General features: G+C 39.7%; 1 protein-coding gene across 1 annotated transcript in view; it reads right to left on the reverse strand.

The window, feature by feature from the left end:
* The window catches only part of LOC119417713 (helicase ARIP4), a 33007-nt gene extending 13999 nt beyond the window's left edge, over positions 1–19008 (reverse strand). Inside the window, exons 1-2 of the mRNA XM_037684980.1 lie at positions 18778–19008; positions 392–635 (exon numbers count right to left, since the gene is read on the reverse strand). Coding sequence (XP_037540908.1) covers positions 392–635; positions 18778–18811 — 278 coding nt within the window. The 5' untranslated portion in view covers positions 18812–19008. The remainder of the gene's footprint in view (positions 1–391; positions 636–18777) is intronic.
* Positions 19009–24466: the final 5458 nt, after the last annotated feature.

Below are 24466 nucleotides of genomic sequence, written 5' to 3' on the forward strand. Positions count from 1 at the left end.
TGCATTGTAGTTGCTCAAAAAAAGAAAAATGTCAAAGCAATAAAAAAAGAGAAACATAATCTACACTCCTGACATGATTAGTCTATTAAACTCAGCACACAATGAACGTTATTAGAAATACAATAAGTATTTGAGAAGCAGAGGAAAGGTTAGCCTGCTCTGCCCTGGAGCTCCAGCTTCCTCAGAGGATTGTGTACTTGTCTCTTTTCATCTCAAGTCTGGTTTCGGTTTGTCAAGCACCGAGTCAAATCTCATTTAGGTTCATACTCGTTGTGTTAATGCGGAGCAGACAAAATGCTCAATTAATGTGTTCAATAATAAAAGTAAATGACCCCTCATATGATTCATAACTTTAGTTTGAAGCATCCTGACTGAGCGCTACGTTCAGCACCTGATGTTTCGTCTCATGTGCGAGGACTTGGAGCTCTGCTTCTTGCTTCCTGTCTGGGCCGATGAAGGGGCGGGGCTTTGGCTTGCCAGCCTGGAGCGGTGTCTGGACATGGACTGCGAGGAAGGTGGGTGTGCCGGCGTCTCTGCTGAAGGTGAGGTAGACTGGGGTGGGGTGAGCTGCCACACAACCGGGTCGCCGCCCTGAATCTCATTCTCTGAGCTGAAGGAGGTGCTGCGGGACTGGTCTGTGAAAGGAGGACAGGTTATTTTTATATATTTACAGGACACAGTAGATGATGATACTGTACCATTTCAAATATAAAACTCCTTAAAGTTGCATAACATCTGAACATAATCTCTTAAAGATGCATGCTGTACTTTCTATTTTGGTAAAGCCTGAACTTAATACGATGTGCTTCGAGTTAGTAAGGGAGAGATATGCTGCAGTATGAACCCAGCAATTAACTAATCTTCAAATAATTTAAAGAAATGAAAACACAGTGAATTGCGTTTATCCTGTAAACATCACAGCCGACGTCTGCTAAAGATCTGTATGTTCTTCGTGAACAGTGCATTGTTGTTGTGAAGTCACAAGTAGAACGATTTGTTTCATTTCACTTTTCGAGATTATCAATACTACACTGTAAAATATATTATGAGCTCCTAAATACAGGCCAGGGCAGAGTCAATACATCTTAAGATGAATTAATTTGACCTTTATTTATACAGGTTAGCCTCGTTGAGCCTCGGGGACTCATTTACAAGAGACCTGTAAATTAAAAGGGCTCCAAAAAATGAAATGATTAAAGTTTCACAATTTTTAGCTTTAATCTTCCAAGAGAAGCAAAGAAAATCTGAAAGAGCAGTTCTCCGTGACATTCGTCACTTCTACAAAAGAAGCGAAACGTTGCGGTCCATTTCCATTTGCAGGGTGATTAAATGAACCAAGAGTGTCTGCTTCTGTAAATCATTGTCATTAAAAGTACGCCTGGTGGTGAGTGAATCAGAGATGTCTCATTACATACTTTGTCAAATGGCTCTTCTTTTCTGCTTTAAGTTGAAAGCTATTTAAATATCTATAATAATTTTGAATCAAATATTTAATGACACATTTAGAAATGTTGCCTGTTGAATATTTATTTTCACTTCCGATTCGCTTAGCTCTAACCTACACAGTATGATAAATTTTAAACAAGCAGCCAGCAACGCCTATAGTTTCCTTTCTTGATTGAAAATGTAGTCAGTATATATTTTTAAAAACTTTCTCCTTCTGTTATTGTTATATTTCTGAGTGGTTCCATCAGAAATGCACTGAAGCTGACTTGGAGCTTATGTAAGCGCTGCATCATAAACATGGATGGCTTATGAAACACATGGAAGCCCCCCCACACACACACATATCCTTGAATAAGTGCAAACAGATAAATACTCATCAATACGGGAATGTTAAAAAAAATATCTAAAACATTACGCAGACTAAGTTTGTAGGCCAGTCCAGCCTTGAAAGATAGGAGAAACAGGGAGACCACACACACACACACACACACACACCCACACACAAATACACATGAATACTAGGCATGCACAGTGCGTGACACCTGACGTGTGAATGTGCATATGCTTGCATGAACGTCCACAAACATCCTTGACATGATGGGAAATGGAGGCCGGTGATGATCTCAGTGCGAACTGAACAACAACTTACGTAAAACGCCCCTGCAGTCCTTCTGTGTGACAAACTTCTTAATCAGGCTGCTAAAGACACCAGCTCTTCATTATCATGTGTCTGCGAGGCATGGTGACTGTGTGTATTTCAGACTAGTGTTTCAAGTAAATTACCTTTAAGCAGGTGTAATGCGTTACTGATCGACTGAAAATTAAAAAACTAATAAAAGCTAATCAAATAAAGATTTGCTGCTTCTAAATTTAGTACTTTAAATATGCACGTGTGTGACCTGATGTAAAGTATTTAAAACATTTAATTCTGTTTACAAGGCTGCATCCATGTCAGTTCACACTTTGCAAGCAATTTCCAACAAATCCAACACCTATAAAAATGTGAGGCCTTACCTATAATTCATGACCTTTTTGGTGTGCTTACCCATTACTTTGGTCTCAAATGAAATATCTCAACAACAGCAAACAATATGTACTGTATTTATTGGACTACAAGGCACACTTAAAATCCTTTAGTTTTCTCAAAAATCGACAGTGAGCCTAATTTCGTTAATTTGAGTTAATTCTGGTTGTGCTTTCTGACCTCAAACCGATTTTATGTGGTTATTGTGAATGAGTTGAATAAAGATTGGCTTATTTGATGGTTTTGTTTTGCTTAATGCGCCTTACAATCCGGAACACCTTATAGTCCAAAAAAATACTATAATATCTTTTTGACCACTTATTTTTCTTCCAATTCCAGACAGACACTTTTCCACAAGTATTGCACAAATCCACAGTTTTGAAAGTTGAATCTGAATTGTTTTTGCAGTGGCATCCAAGCTGAAGAATTACAACTATGACTTAATGAATTGGTACAAAACCTATTACGATAAACTACTTTTAGAAGCTTAAAAACAGCACAAGTATAAGTAGGCTAATGTTAGCATTTCACTATTAGCCTACTAATACCACTATTTTTCTAACATTTAGCTAACCTTAGTCCATTTCTAGAATGGTTGTTTTGTCTCGTTTGTCTCTATGTGGCCCTGTGATGGATTTGCGACCAGTCCAGGGTGTACCCGGCCCCTCGTACAGTGATTGCTGGACATGGGCACCGGCGACCCAAAATGGAAGAAGCGGGTAAAAGATAATGGATGGATGGATGGATAGTCCATTTGTAGGGTAATGTTAGTTAAATGCTAACAATCCTTACAAAATCATTTGCACTCATGTAGTCTGCATTATACAATGCAACAATATTTTTCCATCCCTGGCTCTTGATCGAGGTGGCTGCTTTTGTCTTTCCTCTCCCATTTTTCCTTCCTCCTGCTCTGCTCTCTGTGTGTCTGAAGTGCCTGGTACACGTCTCCCGAACGTAAAATAAGAAGATTATGGATCTGGTATCCTGGGCGTTCAACACTATTGATAAGATTTTTTCAACAAAGCAACAAGGTCCTGGAGAACCTGCGTGTCCAGCTGAGACACACGTTGTGGGGTACGTCATGGACCCATGGGGAGTGTGGCAGCTGATGTGCCTCTCAGTCCTGTCTCAGAAGGATGTTGAATACGTTTACATATTTGGCTTTATGATAGCAGGGACTCTGCTTTTTGGCATCAGCGGGGTTTTATAGACTTTTATCGTGTTTTATCAACTTTTGAAGAGGACATCGGCAGCAGTTTTGGCCATGGCAAAGCTTCTGAGTTAGTGTGAAGGTTTGGTCCGTGCTGTAGGAACTCTAAATCATCTGGTTTACGAGCTAAACCATAAGGTGGAGGCGATTTATGAGAATCGCAGGCCACCTGCGGCTTCTGGGACTCGTCAGCGTGGTGGGTTCAACCTTGAGGGAGACTCATAGCATGGATCAGTGGAATGGATTCCCACAATTAGGCTATTTTGGAACCAGAACGTCCAGATAGACTCAAAGCTAAAGATAGACTCAAAGCTAAAGAAAAAAGCAATACGTCTGCCTGAAGAAAAACAACAATCAAAGCGTATCTGAATCTGACTCCGATGGCCTCGGAGACGGGCCGACTATCATATTTCTCCTGGGTCATGAGTAACCAAGGACAACACTTCATCTATTGCCTTTTCCTATCTAAGATTATTATTCTGAAAAAGGATAAGCGAGGCCGCGCTTATAGCAGCAGCTTCGTGCATATATATCCTATTCATTTAGATTTATCAACACAAAATATGCAAGCATCTACCCACGCTTTTACTTAAAGGTTGATATTTTGATTTTAAATTATTTTGACGTCATGACTGATGAAGAAATCTTCAGTCACAGAATGAGCTCTTGATATTTGTGACACCCAGAGACCTTCTCTTTGCTTGGGTCTGGGGACAGTATACATATTTTTTCTAGATAATAGAAAAAAATCAGAAAAAATACCCCCACAAGCTTATCATTTTTAATATTATATGATGTGAAAGACAAGAGCAACAAAATATTTTTGTATTGAGTCAGATGAAATTCACACATTTACTTGGATTAACCTGTGTATCCCTCTTTTCATATTTTTTCTGACCCTGCCTTATACAACAGTTATATAATAGTTCCTGAAATGCACACAGCCTCAATATCACTGCAAACACACACTCAACAAGAGACACTAAAGAGGCAGGAAATGCAACGTAAAGAGGAAAAGGGGAGCGAAAGGAGAGCAAAATCATCGTTCAAAGTAGCACTTCAGAGTGAGAGCGGTAGACAACACACACACGCACACACACACACACACACACACAAAACCACGTATAAAAAAATATAGTGCCTGCACACAGCAACAAGCACTCAGCTACACACAGAAAGCACACCCCCCCCTCGTTTATCGCGGCAGTTTGGGACCATGCCGCCCCCCGGTAATAAGTGAAAAACCACGAAGTAGGGATACAGTAGTCCAAGTAAATTTTACTGACATTACATGAGATGAACGTAATTATATACACAAGTAGTAGTTTTTTTTAAGGCGTTTTAAAACCTTCCCACACTCTTGCAGTGTCCCTAACAATTTTCTAAATTCTAAACGCTCTACAAGAGCACAGCATGTCATGATCTCCTTTCTGAAAATAGAACACAGTGGCAGAAGATAAAGTGAAAACAGGAGAGGACCAAGAATAGAGCCCTGGGGTACCCCACAGGGGAGGGCAGCAGAAGTAGAGGTAAAATTATCCATCATCACACTAAAACTTCTATCAGAAAGGTAGGACCTTAACCACTGCAGAGTTGAGCAAGTGATGCCCACCCACTGCTCCAATCTGGAGATGAGAATGTCATGGTCGACTGTGTCGAAAGCAGCTGTTAAATCTAAAAGCACAAGTAAAACACAGTTTCCAGAATCTTCGGATGGCTGCTATGTTATATTTTAAGTGCTTTAGAAATAAATTGGTACGGTATGGTATGATCTCAGCTCTCTGCCTCCGGCTGCTCTCTGCCATCTACCAGCGCTCTCGGCCACGCCCACTTCTCCGCTGCAGAGATCTGAGCTGTGGGCTGCACTAAATATTTTAAAACAATTTATTTTATATAAAAAAATTCCATGCCAATTGTGCGACTCATCCATCAATCAGCCAGTTGTGTGTCATGTCCAATCTTATTTTGAAAAAACGCAATAGAGCGAGTCCGCGAAAAAACAAACCGCGAAGTAGCGAGGGACTACTGTACTCCTAGCATTTTCATTTTAAATAATAAACCAAGCACCCTAAAAAATAGTTACATTTTTTAACTAAGAAAGAAGAACGAGCATGTTCTTATGTAAATACTAGATTTATGATTTAACTATTAGACAGCTGGGCTGCAGTTCTGCAGGTGCTTGGAAAGCAGAGTCCAAGAATTTAACAACCTGACTACTCGCAACGACAACAAGAGGTCTTACCTCATTTAAAACCACCAGAATTATCAGGTGAATGTGTTATAAAGAGGTAAAAGAAAAAACTGCACGCTTTGCGTGCAAAGCAAGAAAATACTAAAAACGATGAAAACGAGCAAACTGCATAACTTCCATGACCCATATAGTGTTTATCATTTTTTTCTAAAACCTTTTTGCTGTGCTGCAACAATAATGCACCGTGCTTCCAGGTGCTTGCAGGATGAACGAGGACAGATTCATGATTTGAGGACCAAATTTAATATACATGTATAACTAAGCAGTTGACTGTCATGTTGCAGGCTGGAAGCTTTCAACAAACACTTGCACGCATGCACAGAGGAACGTACACAGATTCTGACACAGCCTTGTGAGGATACACCTCTGGAAAAATCTATGACCTGAAAGGTTATACAACCCACTCAACAAAACGTAGAAAAATAAGTTGTATAACTATTGAATTGTTCAAGGCTCCCTGCTGAGACGATAGACAAGTAAAAATCTCTCAAATCCTGCTCAGTAATTACACCCCCACCCCACCCCACACAGTGGTCTAAACAAAATCACTAGTAAGATGATCGACGTCGGTTGTACAATGCCAAAAACACGTTACAAAACCAAACATGATCAAAAACCAATTAGTCGGCGTGTCACTTATTAACCTGTGGTCAATCAGCTCCCACTACCAACCTGATAACCTTTTTCTGTTTTCCACATCAGTCTGTCATGGCTAAAATGATGATGTCATAGCCCCGCCTCTGATCTATGACCCGAGAACACATTTAAAAACATGTTAACCATCAATATGAGAGAACAACTGTGAATATGGTCTTTACTTAATGAAAGTTGTTGACAAGTCTTCACGACAGGACAATGAGTACCTTTATGATTCAATAAACATGATTTGTGGCAAAATCATCACCATCAACTCTGAAGAACTCATTGCTTTATCAGAAGTAGAAACTGAAGGGTTCAGAACAATTTTGTGACCAAAGCGGAGGAGGTGTCTACACAAAGTGTAACTAAAGCAGATAAATGTTGGGTTTAAAATCTGGTGTACATTCTGCATCCACGACCTGCCCACCTCATTAGGAGGTGTTGCCTGAAAGGGAATTTCAACTTGAAGAGCTGACAGTTGCTAAGAGACCAGGTCAAACTTAATAATGTGGTGCAAGCATCATGCAAACTGGAGGAGGAAACAAAAAACAGCAACAACCTTGAGGCAAAACCAGTTCAAGGAAAGCCTGAAAAGTATGTTATGACTAATGCACCAAAAGGAGGAAAAGAAAATAACTGAAGGTCTTGATAAAAAAAACAAAAAAACAAAATTAAAAACTGTCTCATCAGGAGTTAGAAAGTGTCACGGCAAGTTTTCCGAACCATTAATTTCTTCTGTCAGATGTTCCCTGTGGCTAAAAATAAAAAAAAGTTGGTGCAACTCATCCAAACATTGATACACTGAAGCAAAAAGCAGCAGAAAGGAATGCGACACCATCTGCTGTAAAGTCATGATTTGTGTACATGTTTTCATGCCTCGAAGTGGGACTGCAGCGGGGAAACATCGTCCGCAACTGCCAAGTTATGCAACCACATTTATGTGAAGAATTTATATAACTCTTCAAACTGCACAACAAATATCCGCAGGCTTCTTCTTGTGTGTCAAATAGCTGCATGGTTTGACGGCATCGAGAAAAAGAAAAATATAAAAACAAAACAAAAAAATCCCTTATCTCACTCGTATATCTGACAATCACCACATTATTTAATTTAAATCTAAATATTTTAATTAAATTTTCTTATATTATTAAATACATTTGTATTTTTTTTTCTAAAAGTGTAAAATTTTGTAAACTCTGGGGTTTATTAAACAATGTGTTCAGTAAATATATAAAAAAGTCTAAACATACACAGTATAATAAAAGTAGCATTCCCTCAAGGAATACATACGTATAACTTGCTGCCTCCCGTAGCAAAGGTTAAGAAAGATGTGTGATCGGTTGAGCTTTGAGTATATTGATGATTAGACTCTGCCAAAGTTTAGCTCAATATAAAAACTGACCGAGTTATACAGTAGATGATTAGCTCTGATTAATTCTGTTTTTAAAAACCAGTAAATGTACAGGCTAATCAAAGAGAACTTCCCGTCTATAGTTTGGATATGCTTCAAATTAAATGAGCCACCGACGTTTATCCATGACCTACATTAGAGTCATTTTCATCCTCAAGTCATGAAATCAAACAGCTCAGGTTGGAGAACTTGGTCTGGTGTGGTTAATGCAGACACAGCTGTGATGAGACCGACAGCTGGATGGTTTTTAATCACAAACAAATTCAGTTTGTTACGTTCTTCCTTTAGTTATCTCTCCCACTTTAAAGAAAAAAGAAATGACGTACAAAATCTGTATAAGAGTGACTCTTACAGTCTGCTCGAGTCATGCCCTATGTCTGCCGCCTACGTCAGCAGATGACGGCAGATACTACACAGTGGAACCCCCCCCCCAAATACACACACACACACACACTTGTGGACTTCTGAAAAGCACATACAAACTCCTTTCTTCAAAATCATTAAATACAAACAAACAAACAAAAAAAAAGACTAAAGATTTCAGACTACTGTCTTGACAGTTTCAACAAGATAAACAAATCAATTGTTGTGGCCCCTCCACTGAACCACAAATACATTAGTTCTGTTAGTTATTCAACATGTTTTGGAAAATAAACGGGACTCGTGCGACATCAGACTTATGAAATAGGAGCAATAATATCTCTCCAGTTTTAGCTTCTCTCCATTGGCTCCCTGTCAAATTCAGAATATAATTCAAAATCTTGCTTCTAACCTACAAAGCGCTCAACAACCAAGCTCCATCTTGTGTTCGAGGTCTTATCGTTCCACATTTTCCTAACAGAGCACTTCACTCTCAGACTGCAGGTTTACTTGTTGTTCCTAGCGTCCCCTAAAGTAGAATGGGAGGAAGACCTTTCAGTTATCAGGCTTCTCTCTTGTGGAACCAACTTCCAGTTTCTGTCCGTGAGGCTGACACATTGTCCAGTTTGAAGACTGGGCGTAAGACTTTCCTTTTTGATAAATCCTATAGTTAGGGTTGGCTTGGTTTCCTGAGCTATCCCATAGTTCTGCTGCTATAGGCTTAGACTACTGGAGTACAAATTGACCACAGTTCCTCACTCTGCTGCTGTCTTTACTTCCTCTACTCTTCCTGTTTGTATTTGTAATTATTTATATTTTTAACATGTGTTTTTCTCTTTCCTCCTATAGAATGTACATCTGGACCTGCCATTCTATGTTTGGCCATATGCTTTGACTGGCTGGGTTTGAGAGGACAGGAAGGAGAAACAGACAGTCACCCCAAGCCTGGTTCTGCTGGATGTTTCTTCCTGTTAAAAAAGGTAGCTTTTCCTTTCCACTGTTGCCATTGTGCTTGCTTAGGATGGGAGACTGTAAAAAAGTCAAGGTTCAACGAGTCTTCTGGCTTCCTTAGATCATTTCTACTAATTGGCTTTTATAATGTATGTGAATGTTTTTGTTCAGTGCCCTGATACAACTTCTGTTGTGACTTGAAGCTATAGAAATAAACTGAATTTAACTTAATAATAATTAAAAAAAAAACAACTCACACATACTACTTTATATAAATACACAAATAATGTAATAATGTGTATGCATATGATAAAGTTTCCTTATAGGCATTACGCGCCCATTTTAAAGTAAAAACTTAGATAATATGGTGTCAAACTCCCCAGGAACCTACGCCAGGATTCTGTTCGTGGACTTCAGCTCTGCATTTAACACCATCCTCCCTGCTCTGCTCCAAGACAAGCTCTCCCTGCTCCATGTACCTGACTCCACCTGCAGGTGGATCACAGACTTCCTGACAGACCGGAGTCAGTGCGTGCGGCTGGGGAGAGCTGTCTCGGACACTCGGACTGTAAGCACAGGATCTCCACAGGGCTGTGTGCTTTCCCCCCTGTACACCAACTGCTGCACCTCCAGCCATGACTCTGTGAAACTTATTAAGTTTGCAGATGACACCACCCTCATCGGGCTCATCTCGGACGGTGATGAGTCTGCATACAGGAGGGAGGTGGACCGGCTGGTGACCTGGTGCAGCAGCAACAACCTGGAACTCAATGCCCGGAAGACAGTGGAGATGATTGTGGATTTCAGGAAAGCCACAGCCCCCCCCCCCCACCACCACCACCACCACCACCCCCCACCTGTAATGATACCCCCATCACCACTGCAAACTCTTATCGGTTCCTCGGTACCACCATCACCCAGGACCTCAAGTGGGAGCCAACCATCAGCTCCCTCATCAAGAAGGCCCAGCAGAGACTGTACTTCCTGCGACAGCTGAAGAAGGCCAAGCTGCCGGCCAAGCTGATGGTGCAGTTCTACACGGCCATCATCGAGTCCATCCTCAGCTCCTCCATCACGGTGTGGTACGCCGGGGCCACTGCCAGGGACAGACTCAGACTGCAGCGCGTTGTGCGCTCAGCCGAGAAGGTGATCGGCTGCAGCCTTCCATCCCTCCACGACCTGTACGTCTCCAGGACTGTGAGGCGAGCAGGTCGGATCACAGCTGACCCTGCTCACGGACTGTTTGAACCACTCCCCTCAGGCAGGAGGCTTCGGTCCATTCGAACCAGAACCTCCCGCCATAAGAACAGTTTCTTCCCCTCTGCTGTTGGGACTCCTGAACACTCATAATGCTACCTCATAATTTCTGCTTTGGTTACATTACATCTGTATTAAAATTGAATACTCCATCTGTACTGTTTTCTAAGCTTTTTTAAATTGTTTTCTATTGTATGGGTGTACACATGTTTATGTCATGTTTTCATTTTTACTTCATTTTACTTTATTACTATTCGCACGAAGCAAATTCCTAGTTTGTGAACCTCATTCATTGACATGGCAATAATAAACTGATTCTGATTCTAAAAAGAAGTGTTATGATGTTTTCACACAATAAAATCACCATTAATTTGTGGACATTTTCAGTTTAAATAAATCCTCTGTATAAGTTTTAATGTTAGGGTTAAACAACTTCTGAGGTTCAGATCTCAGGATCAGTTTCTTAATAAAACTGAAACTTGATTTTTTTTTTATATTTTATGTCAGCAGCAAATTCCAAACAAAACAGTGTAGCAGCTTCAATGTCCAGATAAAATTGACTAAAGCTTAAAACTTTAGCATAACCTGTCAGAGGGATGAAAAGTGTAAACATAATTAGTATTATATGGAAATTACAGCTAATAAATCAGTAACTAGATTAACTGATTGTGACATTTATCTCTGCAATCTCTTACAACAACAACAACAACAACAACAACAACAACAACAACAACAACAACAACAACAACAACAACAACAACAACAACAACAACAACAACAACAACAAGGAATTTCACATCATTTAACATATCTATGATTAAGTTCCGGTCTAAAAATCTAGTTTGATGTGTTACTCAGTAATGGATGAAGTTTGTCTCATGGCTCATTTAGAACTAAAACAAAATTCAAGGTTTATTTAGCGTTTGAAAAGTGATTTTCTTGACATTTTTAATCTCATTGTACACATCCACTTAGCTATAACCCTACATGTTACACATTCATACCGTGATGTAGGCGTGTCCTATTTTTTGTGAGGATAGTGAAGGAGTAATGCTTCATACCATCTAGTCCTTAAAACTAGCATACACTAATGTGTGTTGGAAGTTATACAACTACTCACTGTTCATCGAATATTTTTTGCAAATCAAGGTTCAAGGTGACTATTGTCATTCGCATCACATGTGGTACACGAGGTAGAAAGAAATTGTGTACTAAAGGTCCCAGTTACATCCAGAAATAGCAAAAATATTCAAGGATAAAAAAATAAATGGTATACAAGGAAACAACTGTTTACATAAAATAAACATGCAACTTTTGATGGCATGTCAGCTTTTTTTAAGGGATACCCATTTTGATACTTAAAAATTTGTTTTATAAACTTCAAGTTAACCAAAGAAAAATTCTAAAATAAAATATTGGGATATGAGTAATGCTGGGAAATGATATTCAGACAGATTAACCACTTCCTTTAATTATCCAATACACACAAATGCATAAAAAAACACCACTGCAATGATTTCATAGCCTAAAAACAATGCGTGATGCTCGAATGGCTCAAACAGTCACTGGTTAAAAACTTGTTATCCAACTTGCCTTACTAGAAATTTGTGAATCAAAACATGAAATTTCATTTTTATTTAGGAGTAAGTTTTTGTATCCCTTTGCAAACACACAACATAGAAAAAAGTCAGATTTCTAACCCGCCAATAAATACTGTTCAGCAGCTTTACTTTATTATAAAGTCTAGCTTTTTTCTTCAGTAAATTAGGTTTCGATAGAAAAACTCATTCAATTCAGTTTATTTTTATATATATAACAAAGTGGTCTCAGGGCACTTTACAGGAACATTCACATACATAAAAGCCAATTAGTAAAGTTCTCTATCTAAGGAATCCAGCAGACAAGTTGAATCTTGGCTTCGTTGCAGTCTCCCATCAGGTGTATTAACGAACGTTGCATTTATGACAAATTACTAGGAATGCAGGATATATTATCGGCATGGTATTGGTATCGGCTTATATTAGCGTTAAAAGTTAAATATCGGACATTTCATCAAAATAACTCACCGATATAAAAGACGCTGTTTTTGTATGACAACCCAGTGTCAAGGATGCGCGCAGCGTAGGGGTTGAATGACTACATAATCTTTAAACTCGACATTAGCATAGTAGAACTCGAGTACTTGATGACATCATAGGATCTAAAGATACAAAAAATAAATAAATAAAACCGCAAAATAAATAAAATCGCAAAAAAACCGTCATTATTTACAAAAAAAGACCAACAAAACATTGGGAGCATATATGATGCTCCTACCATTTATCATACTGCAAATAAGTCACAGGAAAAAACTAAACTATTAGTTATTATTATCAAGCTGCAAAATTGAAAGAAACGTGCAGCACGTCAAAAACAAAACTAAAAACAGTGGGGCGGACGACCACCCCGCACCCCCGCCAGCTGTGGTGCGCATTAGGTTTAGTTTTAGAGATGAATATGTTTATAGGTTTTTTAAATAGGTTTAGAGATTAATATTTTTTGCTTTTTGTTTGTGAAACAAGGTCAGAGGAAGCTGGTTCTAGTTCGGTTGATTGGACCCGGTGTTACACCATATTCTGTGACCTGCAACAGTGCATGCAACACCGCCCCCTACGGTCACAATATACGGTGGTCACTGAATATGGTGTAACACCAGTTCGCAGCGAGCTCCAAACAGTCAGGAAGTTGATTCGTTTTCTGTTTCTTTACGGTAGTTGAACCGGAAGTTTCATCTTTAGTGAAATATTTCCATAATATTGATGCATTTCTACTCGTTTGCCAAGACTGGGCCAGCTCTACTCCATCTGTCTGCTTGGAGGAATCCATTTTTTAGCCCGCGGTCGGTACGGATCATGTGACACATGACGCAATGACGTAATGACAAAGTAATGACGTCACCCCAAATACTCGACGCAAAATTAAAAAAAAAACTCGATAGATGTCCTAGGAATCGATGTGTTGATTACTCGAGTAGTCTGTTAAAGCCCTAGTTCTGACAAAGAAAAAGTATATAAAATATCGGTATCGGCCAAATAAGTTTTAACATATCCGGATACTGGTCATAAATCCAATATCATGCATTCCTACAAAATTACAGTTAAAGATGTCAAAAAACAGAAGTGCCAGCAGGTTGTGATGAGCATCAGGTGAGAAGAAACAAGCTGTCCATTTTCACCTGGCGGGGCTGCAACACGCTGCAGAACACAGTAACACCACCTGTTTCATCACCAGTCTGACTGGCTCCATGACATTTACACACGAGGTCATGGTTTTTACTCAAGAAACGAGTCGCCTCCTAAAAAACAGGCCACCGCTGCCGAGGCGGGTCGGGCAAGGAGGGACGCTTATATAACTGCTGCCTCTGGCTGTTACACAACCAGCGTGTTCACACAAACCTCCTGTCTCGTACACGCACACACAAACAGAGATGCAGCACGTCACAAACACGCAGAAGAGCTGGCAGACTTCATGCACACCGTGACATTTTTGTTTTTAGGCACTTCCACACAAAGTTTTGAGCGTGTCTCATCCAGGCTCACTCTGTCAGTGCTGGGGCTTTTCCAGTTCGCTCCGGCTGTTCAGAAAGCAGCTCTCGTAGTTTAACAAGTGTTCAAACTCTACAAGTTTTGGCACCAGGAGAAATGTCAGGCAGCCCGGAAACTGATGAGATGGCTGGGCGGATAAACAAAAAAAAAACAAACGAACAGATAGGTCACTGGATCAACTGGTGGGAGACAGGCTGAGAGTTTATACATGTCCAACTCATGATCCACGTGTTCAGAGGCAAAGATCAAACATTTTTTTTACTGAGCAATGAGCGATGTACTACATTATGGATTTATTCTTTGCCTTTGTATTTTATCCTTTTACTATTGTATTTTTCAGATTATAAGGCACATTAAGCAAAACAAGTTCCGTTTGACAGTTTTGAGCGCTGCGTACCACATAAAAATCGGTTCGAGGTCAGTAAGCACAATCAGAATGAATAAATAAGGCGCACCAGATTATAAGGCTCACTGTCAATTTTTGAGAAAATTAAAGGATTTTAAATGCCTTAGTCAAAAAACAAAACAAAAAAAAAACCTGTAATAAACACTTTTGATGTTTTAACTTCTATTAATGTCAAATACATTTTATATAGTGGCCAGAAATTATACAATTCTTTGCCATTTATTCCCAACACATACTTTGAGCTCAACACTGCGCAGATTATTATTTTTTGCATAAAATCTTGCCATTAACTGTTGAGGTCACCCCTGTTTGTTAGCAAAATATCTTATAAAACACTGAATAGATTTCAGTAAATCTCTCGGAAAGTCTACAACTGGTTTCTTTGAGTCAACCCAAATAAAAATGGATGCCACAGCTCAACCTTATATCTACATTAAAATGGCTAAATGTCAGTGAAGTTAACACGTATTGAGCTAAAATTACACGTGGTAGTAGCTGAGAGTCATTCACAACATATACTCCAAGCAGTAACGGATTACATGAGACATCACAAGTAATCCATAGTGAAGTTCACTTTAGATGCTTTTTTCTAAAAACCTTTTAACTTTTAGAGGAAAAAAGCCCATGAAATAAAATACAAAACATTTAACTTATACTTGTGGAGAAAGAAGGAAAGAAAGATATAATAAAAATAGAGGGATATTGTTTAAGTATGGTCAGAGACACACATATGCACACAAACAAACAGACACACACACACGTCTTATATAACGGGCTGAATTAGTTATTAGGGATGCTTTATTAGAGCGAGGCAGGTGAGTTATGAAACCCTCCTGCTGGCAGCGCGTGTGCGTCACTGAAATGAGAACGAGGCTGCTCGAGACGAGCGTGACAAAAAACCCCGAAAAGAAGACACGGAGGCGACGCTGCAACAAGTGAAAGCAGCAGAGGGTGAGGCGAGGTAGAACAGGCGGTTTGTAGGCCAGTGTGTCACCGCTGCAGAGGAGGAAGAGGAGGGTGATGGGATGAAGAGAAGAGGCAGAGAGGACACACTCAGAGCTGCCAACAATCAGCAGAGTACTCGCCAAAACTATAGCCCGTTATATAATGTTCTTTAGCTGGCAGACAGACAGGCAGGCAGACAGACAGGAAGACAGGCAGACAGAGTCCAACTTCTCCACCTAAAAATGATTTCAGAGAAATGTCACCCGGTTACAACCAGATCAGTCATTATTGTTCTATTAGATCACAAAAACTGCTTCATGTGTTTTGTTTGTGGCAACCTAAAGAGTTTAACATTCACTAAAGATCCGTGTGACGTTATCCTCATTAACGTGTCTCAAACAAGCTGGGATCTGGGTCTATAAAACATGTTTATGGCACGTCTCGATTCGATGCCAGCATAGAGACCAACAACAAACTAACACAACACCAGAGCATGTTAGAGATGAATTATCCAATTCAAATCAACGTTACAGCTGCACCAACCTTTGGTGGTAAAACTTCAACAGTTTCTGTACAAAAAGGCAAAAAACTTAAATATAGATTTCAATCACATAGACATTCTCTCTAGACACTAGCAGGAAAAGTGTTGGGCAGTTAAGTGAAAAACATTAGCTCTGAGAGATATGAGGAAATGATTGTGTAGGGATCAAGGCACTGTACATAAAAACACCTGTTCTATATGTTTGAAAGAAGTTACGAGTCCAGTTACTACATTATCACATAAATAAAACCCACTAGCTGTACATTTTTACTTTGAATTTTAAGTTCAGGTGAAACGATGTTTGTTTTGTCTTCATTTTGTCTTTAAAGCATGGATTTAAACATGGATCATAGGAAGGTGACTGAAAGTTTGGCGTCTACAAGCTACAGTAATTTCAAGACTAAGAAATTCAAGCTATAAAACGAGGTGTTATGAGACAAAAGAATGGTTGACTATGTATAAAACAAGTGGAAATGAGAGCTTCGCAGCTAGCCTGGCATAGTTCTCATCATTCATGCTCCCAGTCATAAAAAAAGGTCAAACTTTAGGTTCTTCTGGTGCTTTAATTTACTGGCTTGAACAGAATAAAAAAATAAAATAAAAAAAGAACTACACCATGAGCAGAGGCCATCTACTAAACAGACTTTTACTGAGCAGCACCAGGAACTAAATAAAAGAGCTTCTTGAACCGCAAATATGAGACTTCAGTTTAAACCTTAAATACTTGAAGAGCAGCTCATCGCAGACAAAGATGTAAAAACACACGCATGCTTCACACAATGTCTCAGAGATCCCCACACACATCGTGACAGTGCTGTCGAGGCTTTACCATCTTAGATAAACTCCAACATGTCAGCTTACAAGTAGGCATTTACATCAAAACTTCACTTACAGTTTCACACAATGCTGCATCATGTTAGGGAATGATACAGTTGAGTTTGTTCAATTTTTGGAATATAAGCTGCAAAAAAACCCCACATTTTCTTATGTTGCCTTTTTGTTTCATTATTTTGTCCACTGTATCTACCATATTTTCCAGCTTATAAGTCAGATCTTTTTGCCTAATTTGCATACCCTGCGACTTATACGCTGATGTGACTTATTTATGGATTTTTTTTCCATGTTTATAAACCACTTTTTGACTGAGATATGACAGTTTTCATTCATTCTGACGTTGAAAATATTGAACACTACCATTTTCAGCCGCTAGATGGCACTCGAGTAGTAAGGCATGCTGTTGTGTCATGCAATAGGTACAAGTGGCTATTAATGATACAATTGGCTTGCCACAGCCTGCCACCTTCAGCTCGCCTAGAGCAACCGTGAAATCAGCTTCATTTCGCTGCGCCGCCCCGGCGAAATGAAGCTGATTTGACCATTCAAGTGCATTTATTAAGTAAAAGTTCAACCAAGACACCATTGAGATAATTTTAAGCAAACAAATAATTGTTTTTAAGTGTTAATCTTGTTAAATTCTTGTTAAATGCCTCCTGTGCACGCTCCCACGGCCGCCATTTGGTAGCCAATTGATTTTTGGCACAACACCGGTCGACATTTCTGGGTTGTCAGCAGTGACACATAATAGGTGCGACTTATACGGCGAAGCGATTTATGTTTTTTTTTTTGTTCAAATTATTAAGACATTTTTGGACAGATTCGACTTCTACTCCAGTGTGACTTACAGGCTGGAAAATATGGTAAAACCAGTGTGGAATTTATTGGCAGTGGAGCTCCACCTGACTTCCAAATATCATATTGGCACATATGCTTGCAATTTATTGCAATCTTTAGCAACGTTGTGCACATAAGTATTATATATATGTGGAGACGACACAGAATCAGTATCGCTGTCCTACCAAGAACAGAGTGAACCTCAACAGATGAGATCCTGCAAGCGAGGAAAATGTTGTTGCTTTAACTTTTGTTTGTTTAAAACAAAATGATTTATAACCTTAAAGTGGATTTTTATTTTTACTCATCACTTTAATTAGTGGTAGGGAGAACATCCTCCTGTTTAAGGTTCATCTACAGTCAAGCTGCCAAAATGAACCTCATGTTTTCCTGCTTCCACATGCTCACACTTCCAGCATGGCCCAATCCTGCCTGCATCCACCAATCAGGCGCAGACGCTGCTTTACGTAATCTTACAACCAGCCAATGTGAAGGCCGGACTGGGCGGGCAACAGGAGGAACAGGCAGTGTACATGAATGGAAGAGACCGGCAACAGCATTCAGGGAGGATTGGAAAAGTAAAAGAGTCAACTAAAGAGAGAAGTATTGTTCTAAAAATGACTAAAAGAAACTAAACCGGTGACCGCAGTGAGCTGGAACAGAAAAGAGACGGTGCATGTTTAATGAATCAAGGGTTACACAACGTTAAGTAACTTAAGCATCAGTCGAAGCCTTGCTGCCTTCAACACTTTTGAAGTTAATTATCTCTTTGTTGGTATTGTAACTAATAAAGTCTCCTCTTTCTCTTTTAGTCGCCTCTGACTTGGATTCATGCGTTTTTTGCTGCAAACGGGATACAGCATGAAAGAAACGTATAAGCACTGATCACTAGTGAAGCTTCTTGTTTATTCACTTTTTAAGGATTAACACTCCCCAGGATTAATGCAACTCCTTTAATTGCCCTTCGCTTAATAGCTCTCTATTCATTCCCCTAGAAACAAGAGTTACGAGCTATAATATAAGAGTTAATACGAGTTAATATAATATCCCCAAGTCTAGTAAAACGAGTTCAGTCACCTACCTGCAAATGAGTCAGATTCATCCAGAAGCAGCATGGTTATAAAGAAAAGAGGAGCTGGTCTCTGCCTGTCACTGTTTCAGGTTGGGAGGGGGTGGACCCTTTGAAATAAAAACAGGATGTTTACTAGTCTCCTCTCCTTCTTACTTTTTACCCCGCTGGTCTTTAATCGAGTGTTTCAGTGAATAACTGACTGTTCTGTCTGCTCCTCTGTACTTAATAACGCTGTCTGTATGAAGCAGGAGGCTTGGCGAATGAAAGCTTACATAACCCTTCATGCTGGAGCTGGGGCCCTGCTGAGGGGGTGCATGCACATCACAGTCTGAGTATTTCCCCTTTAAAGAAGAAAAAGAAAAAACACGCCCACCCTAAACGCACGCAGCAGTAACCGAGCATGTGCGGAAGCAAGCACATCTACTCTCATACTGTTAAAGCAAAAACTTTCAGCTTCAAGCACAAGGCTTCTCGTTTTCTGGTCAAAAGATCAGATGACACAGATTGACATTCAAGTGCACACATGAAACCGTCAAGGAGCGGACGGTGAAGCTGTGACTTCACTAACAGAGAGAAACGTGCAGTTTTGCACACATGAAGTTACGTTCCTCCTTTTGAAATCAATAAATTTGGTCGCTGTGCTGAGTCCATCAGCTGTTGATCATGTTTAGGTACCGGTATGTAGAAGAATGAGGAGAATAGACCAATATGTCTGCAATAATCTGGTCTCCAGAAACACCATTACACAAAATTCACTGTATGCTAGAAACAAAACGTGCAGGTAGACAAATGTTGCCTTTTCCACACTGAACACGCCTACATCAAGAAGTCAAACATAAAAAATGCCCAAACCGTATTAAGAAGTCTCAAATCAAGACTTTCAAAAAAGGAAAATGAAATAAATGTCTGATAGGACAAAAAAAAAATGAAAAGTTGAATGAAACACCTCATGAATACTTTATCAATATTTGAACACAGCGAAAGTCCAGTTAAACATTTAAAGTGTAAACTCCACACTTTAAATCTTAAAAATATGCACATTGTGGTTGTGATGGGGGTTCACCCCAAGGCTGTTCAACACTTACAAGCAGTAACTTGACCATCTCCATGAACTACAATTAGCCTACAAGGGTTATCTAATCACATTTTTCGAGACGTAAGGGGACACCGTCGCAAAAAAAAATAAAAAACATTCCCTTGGATTCATTTTTCAGCTGAAGGAATTTACATTAGCTGAAAATCCTACAAAAGAATTGAGGGAAGATTAAAATTTAGTTTTGATAAGATAAAGACAAATGCCTTCAGCCTTATGTAAGGTTGACACGAAGACAAGGGTTTTATATGGAGATGATCAAGGACAACTTCTGCAGCTATTTCATAATATGGATTATGAAACTTCTGGGCTGCTCTGCCACAGCGGACCAGTACAAGATTTGGCACCGGACCACATATAGGTCAGTATAGAACCCCCACCCTTGAGTGTGCGTTCATTCTGGGATTAAAAAAAAATACACGTGACAAAAATCTGAAATCATAGGAAACTGCTGTGAGGAATAAACAACAACAAAACAGTCAATCAGCCAGGAGTCAAGATATTTCAGCTACTCACCCATGTCATGTGGCTGAAAGTTTGTCTCCTAATCAGCTGAAAGCTCCATGCCTCCTCCTGATAGTTTCACTTTTTAGAAACTTACTCCAGCTGGTGTGTGTTCCATCTTTATGAAGCGAACATTTCTTCACTTCACCTACAGAAACGAACACGGCAGAGTGTGTGTGTCTCCCAGCACATAGCTTTGTCTCGCAGTTGAACCGGCACTTCAGTGAGGACAGAGTGCCATTGGGACAATTACAAAACAATGAGTCACTGAAAACAGCCTCAGCTGGGAGGGTGTAGGAGTCCCCCCTGTTCACAGCTCTGCTGCTTTTCCTGTCCTCCTCCTCTCCCCTCCCCCTCCTGACCAACTGACACAGGAGGCAGTGTGATGTCACCAAGCCACGCCCTCTCCAGAGGAAAATGCCTTAGGTAACAGTGATAAAAAGGTTCAGTAAGGACAAGAGGGGCAGGAAGAAAGCAGAAAAACGCTAATCAGACGATCAAGAAGCAGAGAAGTGCAAAACTAACGTGCTAGTTTACAGAAGCTTGAATATCTGTCAACTGAAGTTCTTTTTGTATGAAGCCATTCACCACATTCAAGAGTTTGTAGACGGTGAAGATTACACCAACACAATGAAAAAGGAACAAACTGAAATGGTTTTATTGCAGCCATTTTCTGACTTTTAATTGTCTAAACAGTGGGTAAGAGGGGGAGGATGGAGGAAAGCTATGATTATAGGCAATCAAGAAAAAGTCTAGGAGAACAGTGAAAAATACAAATGAACAATAGAAACAGGGATGAATACAACGCTTCTGGTCAAAGCAGGTGTTGGATAATTTGATTTTGGCTTCAGTGAGCAGTATCTATACTAGTGCTATAGCACTAGAAATAATACATCTTTTGTCAAACTCAGATTTAACAGGTGTCAATCAAGAATAACCTTAAATGTTGTGGGAATGATCCCAGAAGTAATCTACGTATTTCCTGGGTATGTAGCCGCTTAAAGGTCTTCTTATTTTGTGTTACCACATATATGAACAATAACCATCCATTATCTTTTACCCACCACCTTTTTTTGGGGTCACTGGTGCCCATTTCCAACAGTCATTGTGTGAGAGGCGGGGGACACCCTGGACAGGTCGCAAGTCCATCACAGAACCACATAGACAAATAACCATTCACTCTCAGTGGTACAGCACAGGTTGAACAACTGGAAGATAAAGTTAAGGATGCCAGACTGAGATGGTTTGGACATGTCCAGAGGGACGGTGTGTATATTGGTAGAAGGATGTTAGAAATGCATCTGCCAGTAAAAAAGACAAAGAAGGCGGCCAAAGAGGAGATACATGGAAGCAGTGAGAGAGGTAGTTGGAGCAAGGACATGGGAAGCAGAGGACAGCGTGAGATGGACGATGACTCGCTCGCCGTTTGACGAAAGATGGTGTATCATTTCTCTAGCACATCTTAACACAAATAAACACATCCATCCATCATCTTCTACCTGCTTCTTCCTTTCCAGGTTGTGACTGGTACCTGGTGAGAATCCACACATGCACAGAGAGAACATGCAAGCTCCACCCAGAATGGATCCCAGCCAGGATTCGATCCGGCAACCTTCTCACTGAGAGAGGCAGAAGCTCTAACAACTGTGCCACCCCAAACACATCATAAACTGTCCAATTACCATAAACATTGACAAAAAAAATTCCATCAAACCTATAATGATGGGTTTTTTTTTTTTTAAATTAAACAGGGCTCTTTAGAAAATGGAGTCCTCGTGACTCATTGAGACTAACCTGTATAAATAAAGGTTGAATGAAAGAGGTATTGTGCAAAAATTTACATCCTACATTTAAGACAATAAAATAAGATTGAGGTGAAAATGTTGCAGAAACAGGAGGAAAGTGAAATATTCATCAAAAACAGGAGGGACAGAAAGAAAAGGAGTGATAAAAATGTGAGAATACAAAAGGGGAAACTGACAGATTCACAACATCCCTGTTGAATGAAACCCAGGACCCTTTTAAAGCCACACTGGTGGTGGAGGATTATCATTCATAGCTCAATCTACTCACATGGATAGGAGGTCAAGCCCAGGCTCACGTGACTACGCTCACTAAACCACATCAAGCCTGGGGGAGGGGCAGTGGAGTGAAAATTGCTGAGGTGGGGGAGGAGGAAGGAGGAAACAGTCTGCCTGGTAACGTAAATTCACACACATGCATTCACCTTTGCCACACTACCACAGTTTTACCATCAAGCCACGCCCCACGTGAGGAAGGAGAGCTGCATTTCCTTGTTTACATAACCTGGAATGACCAATGGACAGGACTGCATGAAAATGGCATAGGTTTTGATGGATATTTGGATGAATGGATATTTCTTACTATGTTTAGGGCTCCGATTAGAAAAAGAACATACATTTTACTTTAATTAAAGTCACAGGTCTAAATTACAAAAAAATCAAAAGCCTTTTCTTGTACAAATTATTCACTAGCAAAATTACATTTACCCAACAAATTAGGAACCAACTGTACTTGCAAATATTAAAAGTCCTAAAGTCTGGTTGACATTCTTTCTATTTAATAATATGATGAAGCAAAAATGGTTTACATTTTAATACTTTTAGATAAAGATGATGAAAAACTTCATTTTGCTGATTTGGGATGTATTGACAAGTCAAGTCAAGTCAACTTTATTTATAGAGCACATTTAAATAAGTAGCCATTTGGCCTTATTTAGACATCTCTTCAGCTGCATTGTTGTACTTTGATATTTTGTATGAAAAACAGAGTTAGATTAAAATCCACTGTTGCAATAACTCCAAGCTCTACAAACACCATGTTTCTACAATAAGCAGGCAGCAGCCGTTGGTTGGCCAACGGAGCTACGTCAATGGATGACCCACCCAGTTATTTTTTTTCCAAGTTATCTAGTTCAGTATGGAAGCTCTAAAATAGTGTCATGGACCAATGATGAGATCCAGACTTTTCTGTCTTTTTTGGCAGATCAGAGAATTTAACGTGAGCTGGGTGGCACTATAAGAAACAAGCAAATTTATCGAGATATTGGAGATGATGGCATAGCATGGCTACACCCGGACCTTTAAGCAGTGCCAGGATAAGCAAAAAAATATTGATCTAGCACCCTTCACTGAGAGGCAACAGGTTTACTGACTGTGCTGCCATAATGCCAGTCATCAAGTCAACATAAAAACAAAGCTTTTCTAAAAAATTTTTTTTGCTTTACGAAAAAATCCTTGTAAACACAGCACACTTTCTAGAAATGTCTTCATTCACACAGAAACACTGAAAACAACCAAATCACTGTAGTAACCAGGGGTAGACATAAGGAAATTTTCCAAGTTGTCCAGCGGACAACCTCTTGACAAAATGCGGTTGTCCACCAATATTTCTGGCTGTCTACAACTTTTAAGTTTGTAGCCATCCAAGTCTTGGTATCATCAAGACATTTTAGCAAAGGGCAAATGGAGTAGAAACTGTTAGGGTTTAAGGGCAGATAAATCTGAGAATCATCGGTATAACAATGAAACAAAATAGGTTTCCTCAGGATAGACCCTAATGGGAGCAGATACAATAGAAACAGAAGTGGTCCAAGAATGGAACCTTGCGGGACCCCGCAGGAAAGAGGGACGTAAAACATAAATTATTACCAAAACTGACATAAAAACTTCTGTCACTCGAACGGAACCATTCCAACACTGAACTCGCAATCCCAACCCATTGTTCCAACCATGATATAAGGATACTGTGATCAACAGTGTTGAATGCAGCAGTAAGGTCAAAGAGTACCAGGATCACAGACTGACCAGAGTCATTCGAGCTAGCAGAATGTCATTACAGACTTACCAAGGCTGTTTCAGTGCTGTGTTAAAACCAGACTGGAAAATCTAAAAAATTCCATTTTCATTCAAAAACTTTTTTTAGTTGACTAAAACTATTTTCTCCAAGATTTTAGAAATAAATGGAAGTTTACTATATACAAATGTTCTCAGTCAGCCATCTTGTGGCCTGCTAGAAAAATGTCCCAAGCAAATGAGTTGAAGACATTTTCAGGAGCTGCTCGAGTGGAACTTCCTCGTT

The sequence above is a fragment of the Nematolebias whitei genome, chromosome 11 (genome assembly GCF_014905685.2).
Source record: "Nematolebias whitei isolate Nwh7 chromosome 11, NemWhi1, whole genome shotgun sequence".
NCBI lineage: Eukaryota > Metazoa > Chordata > Actinopteri > Cyprinodontiformes > Rivulidae > Nematolebias > Nematolebias whitei.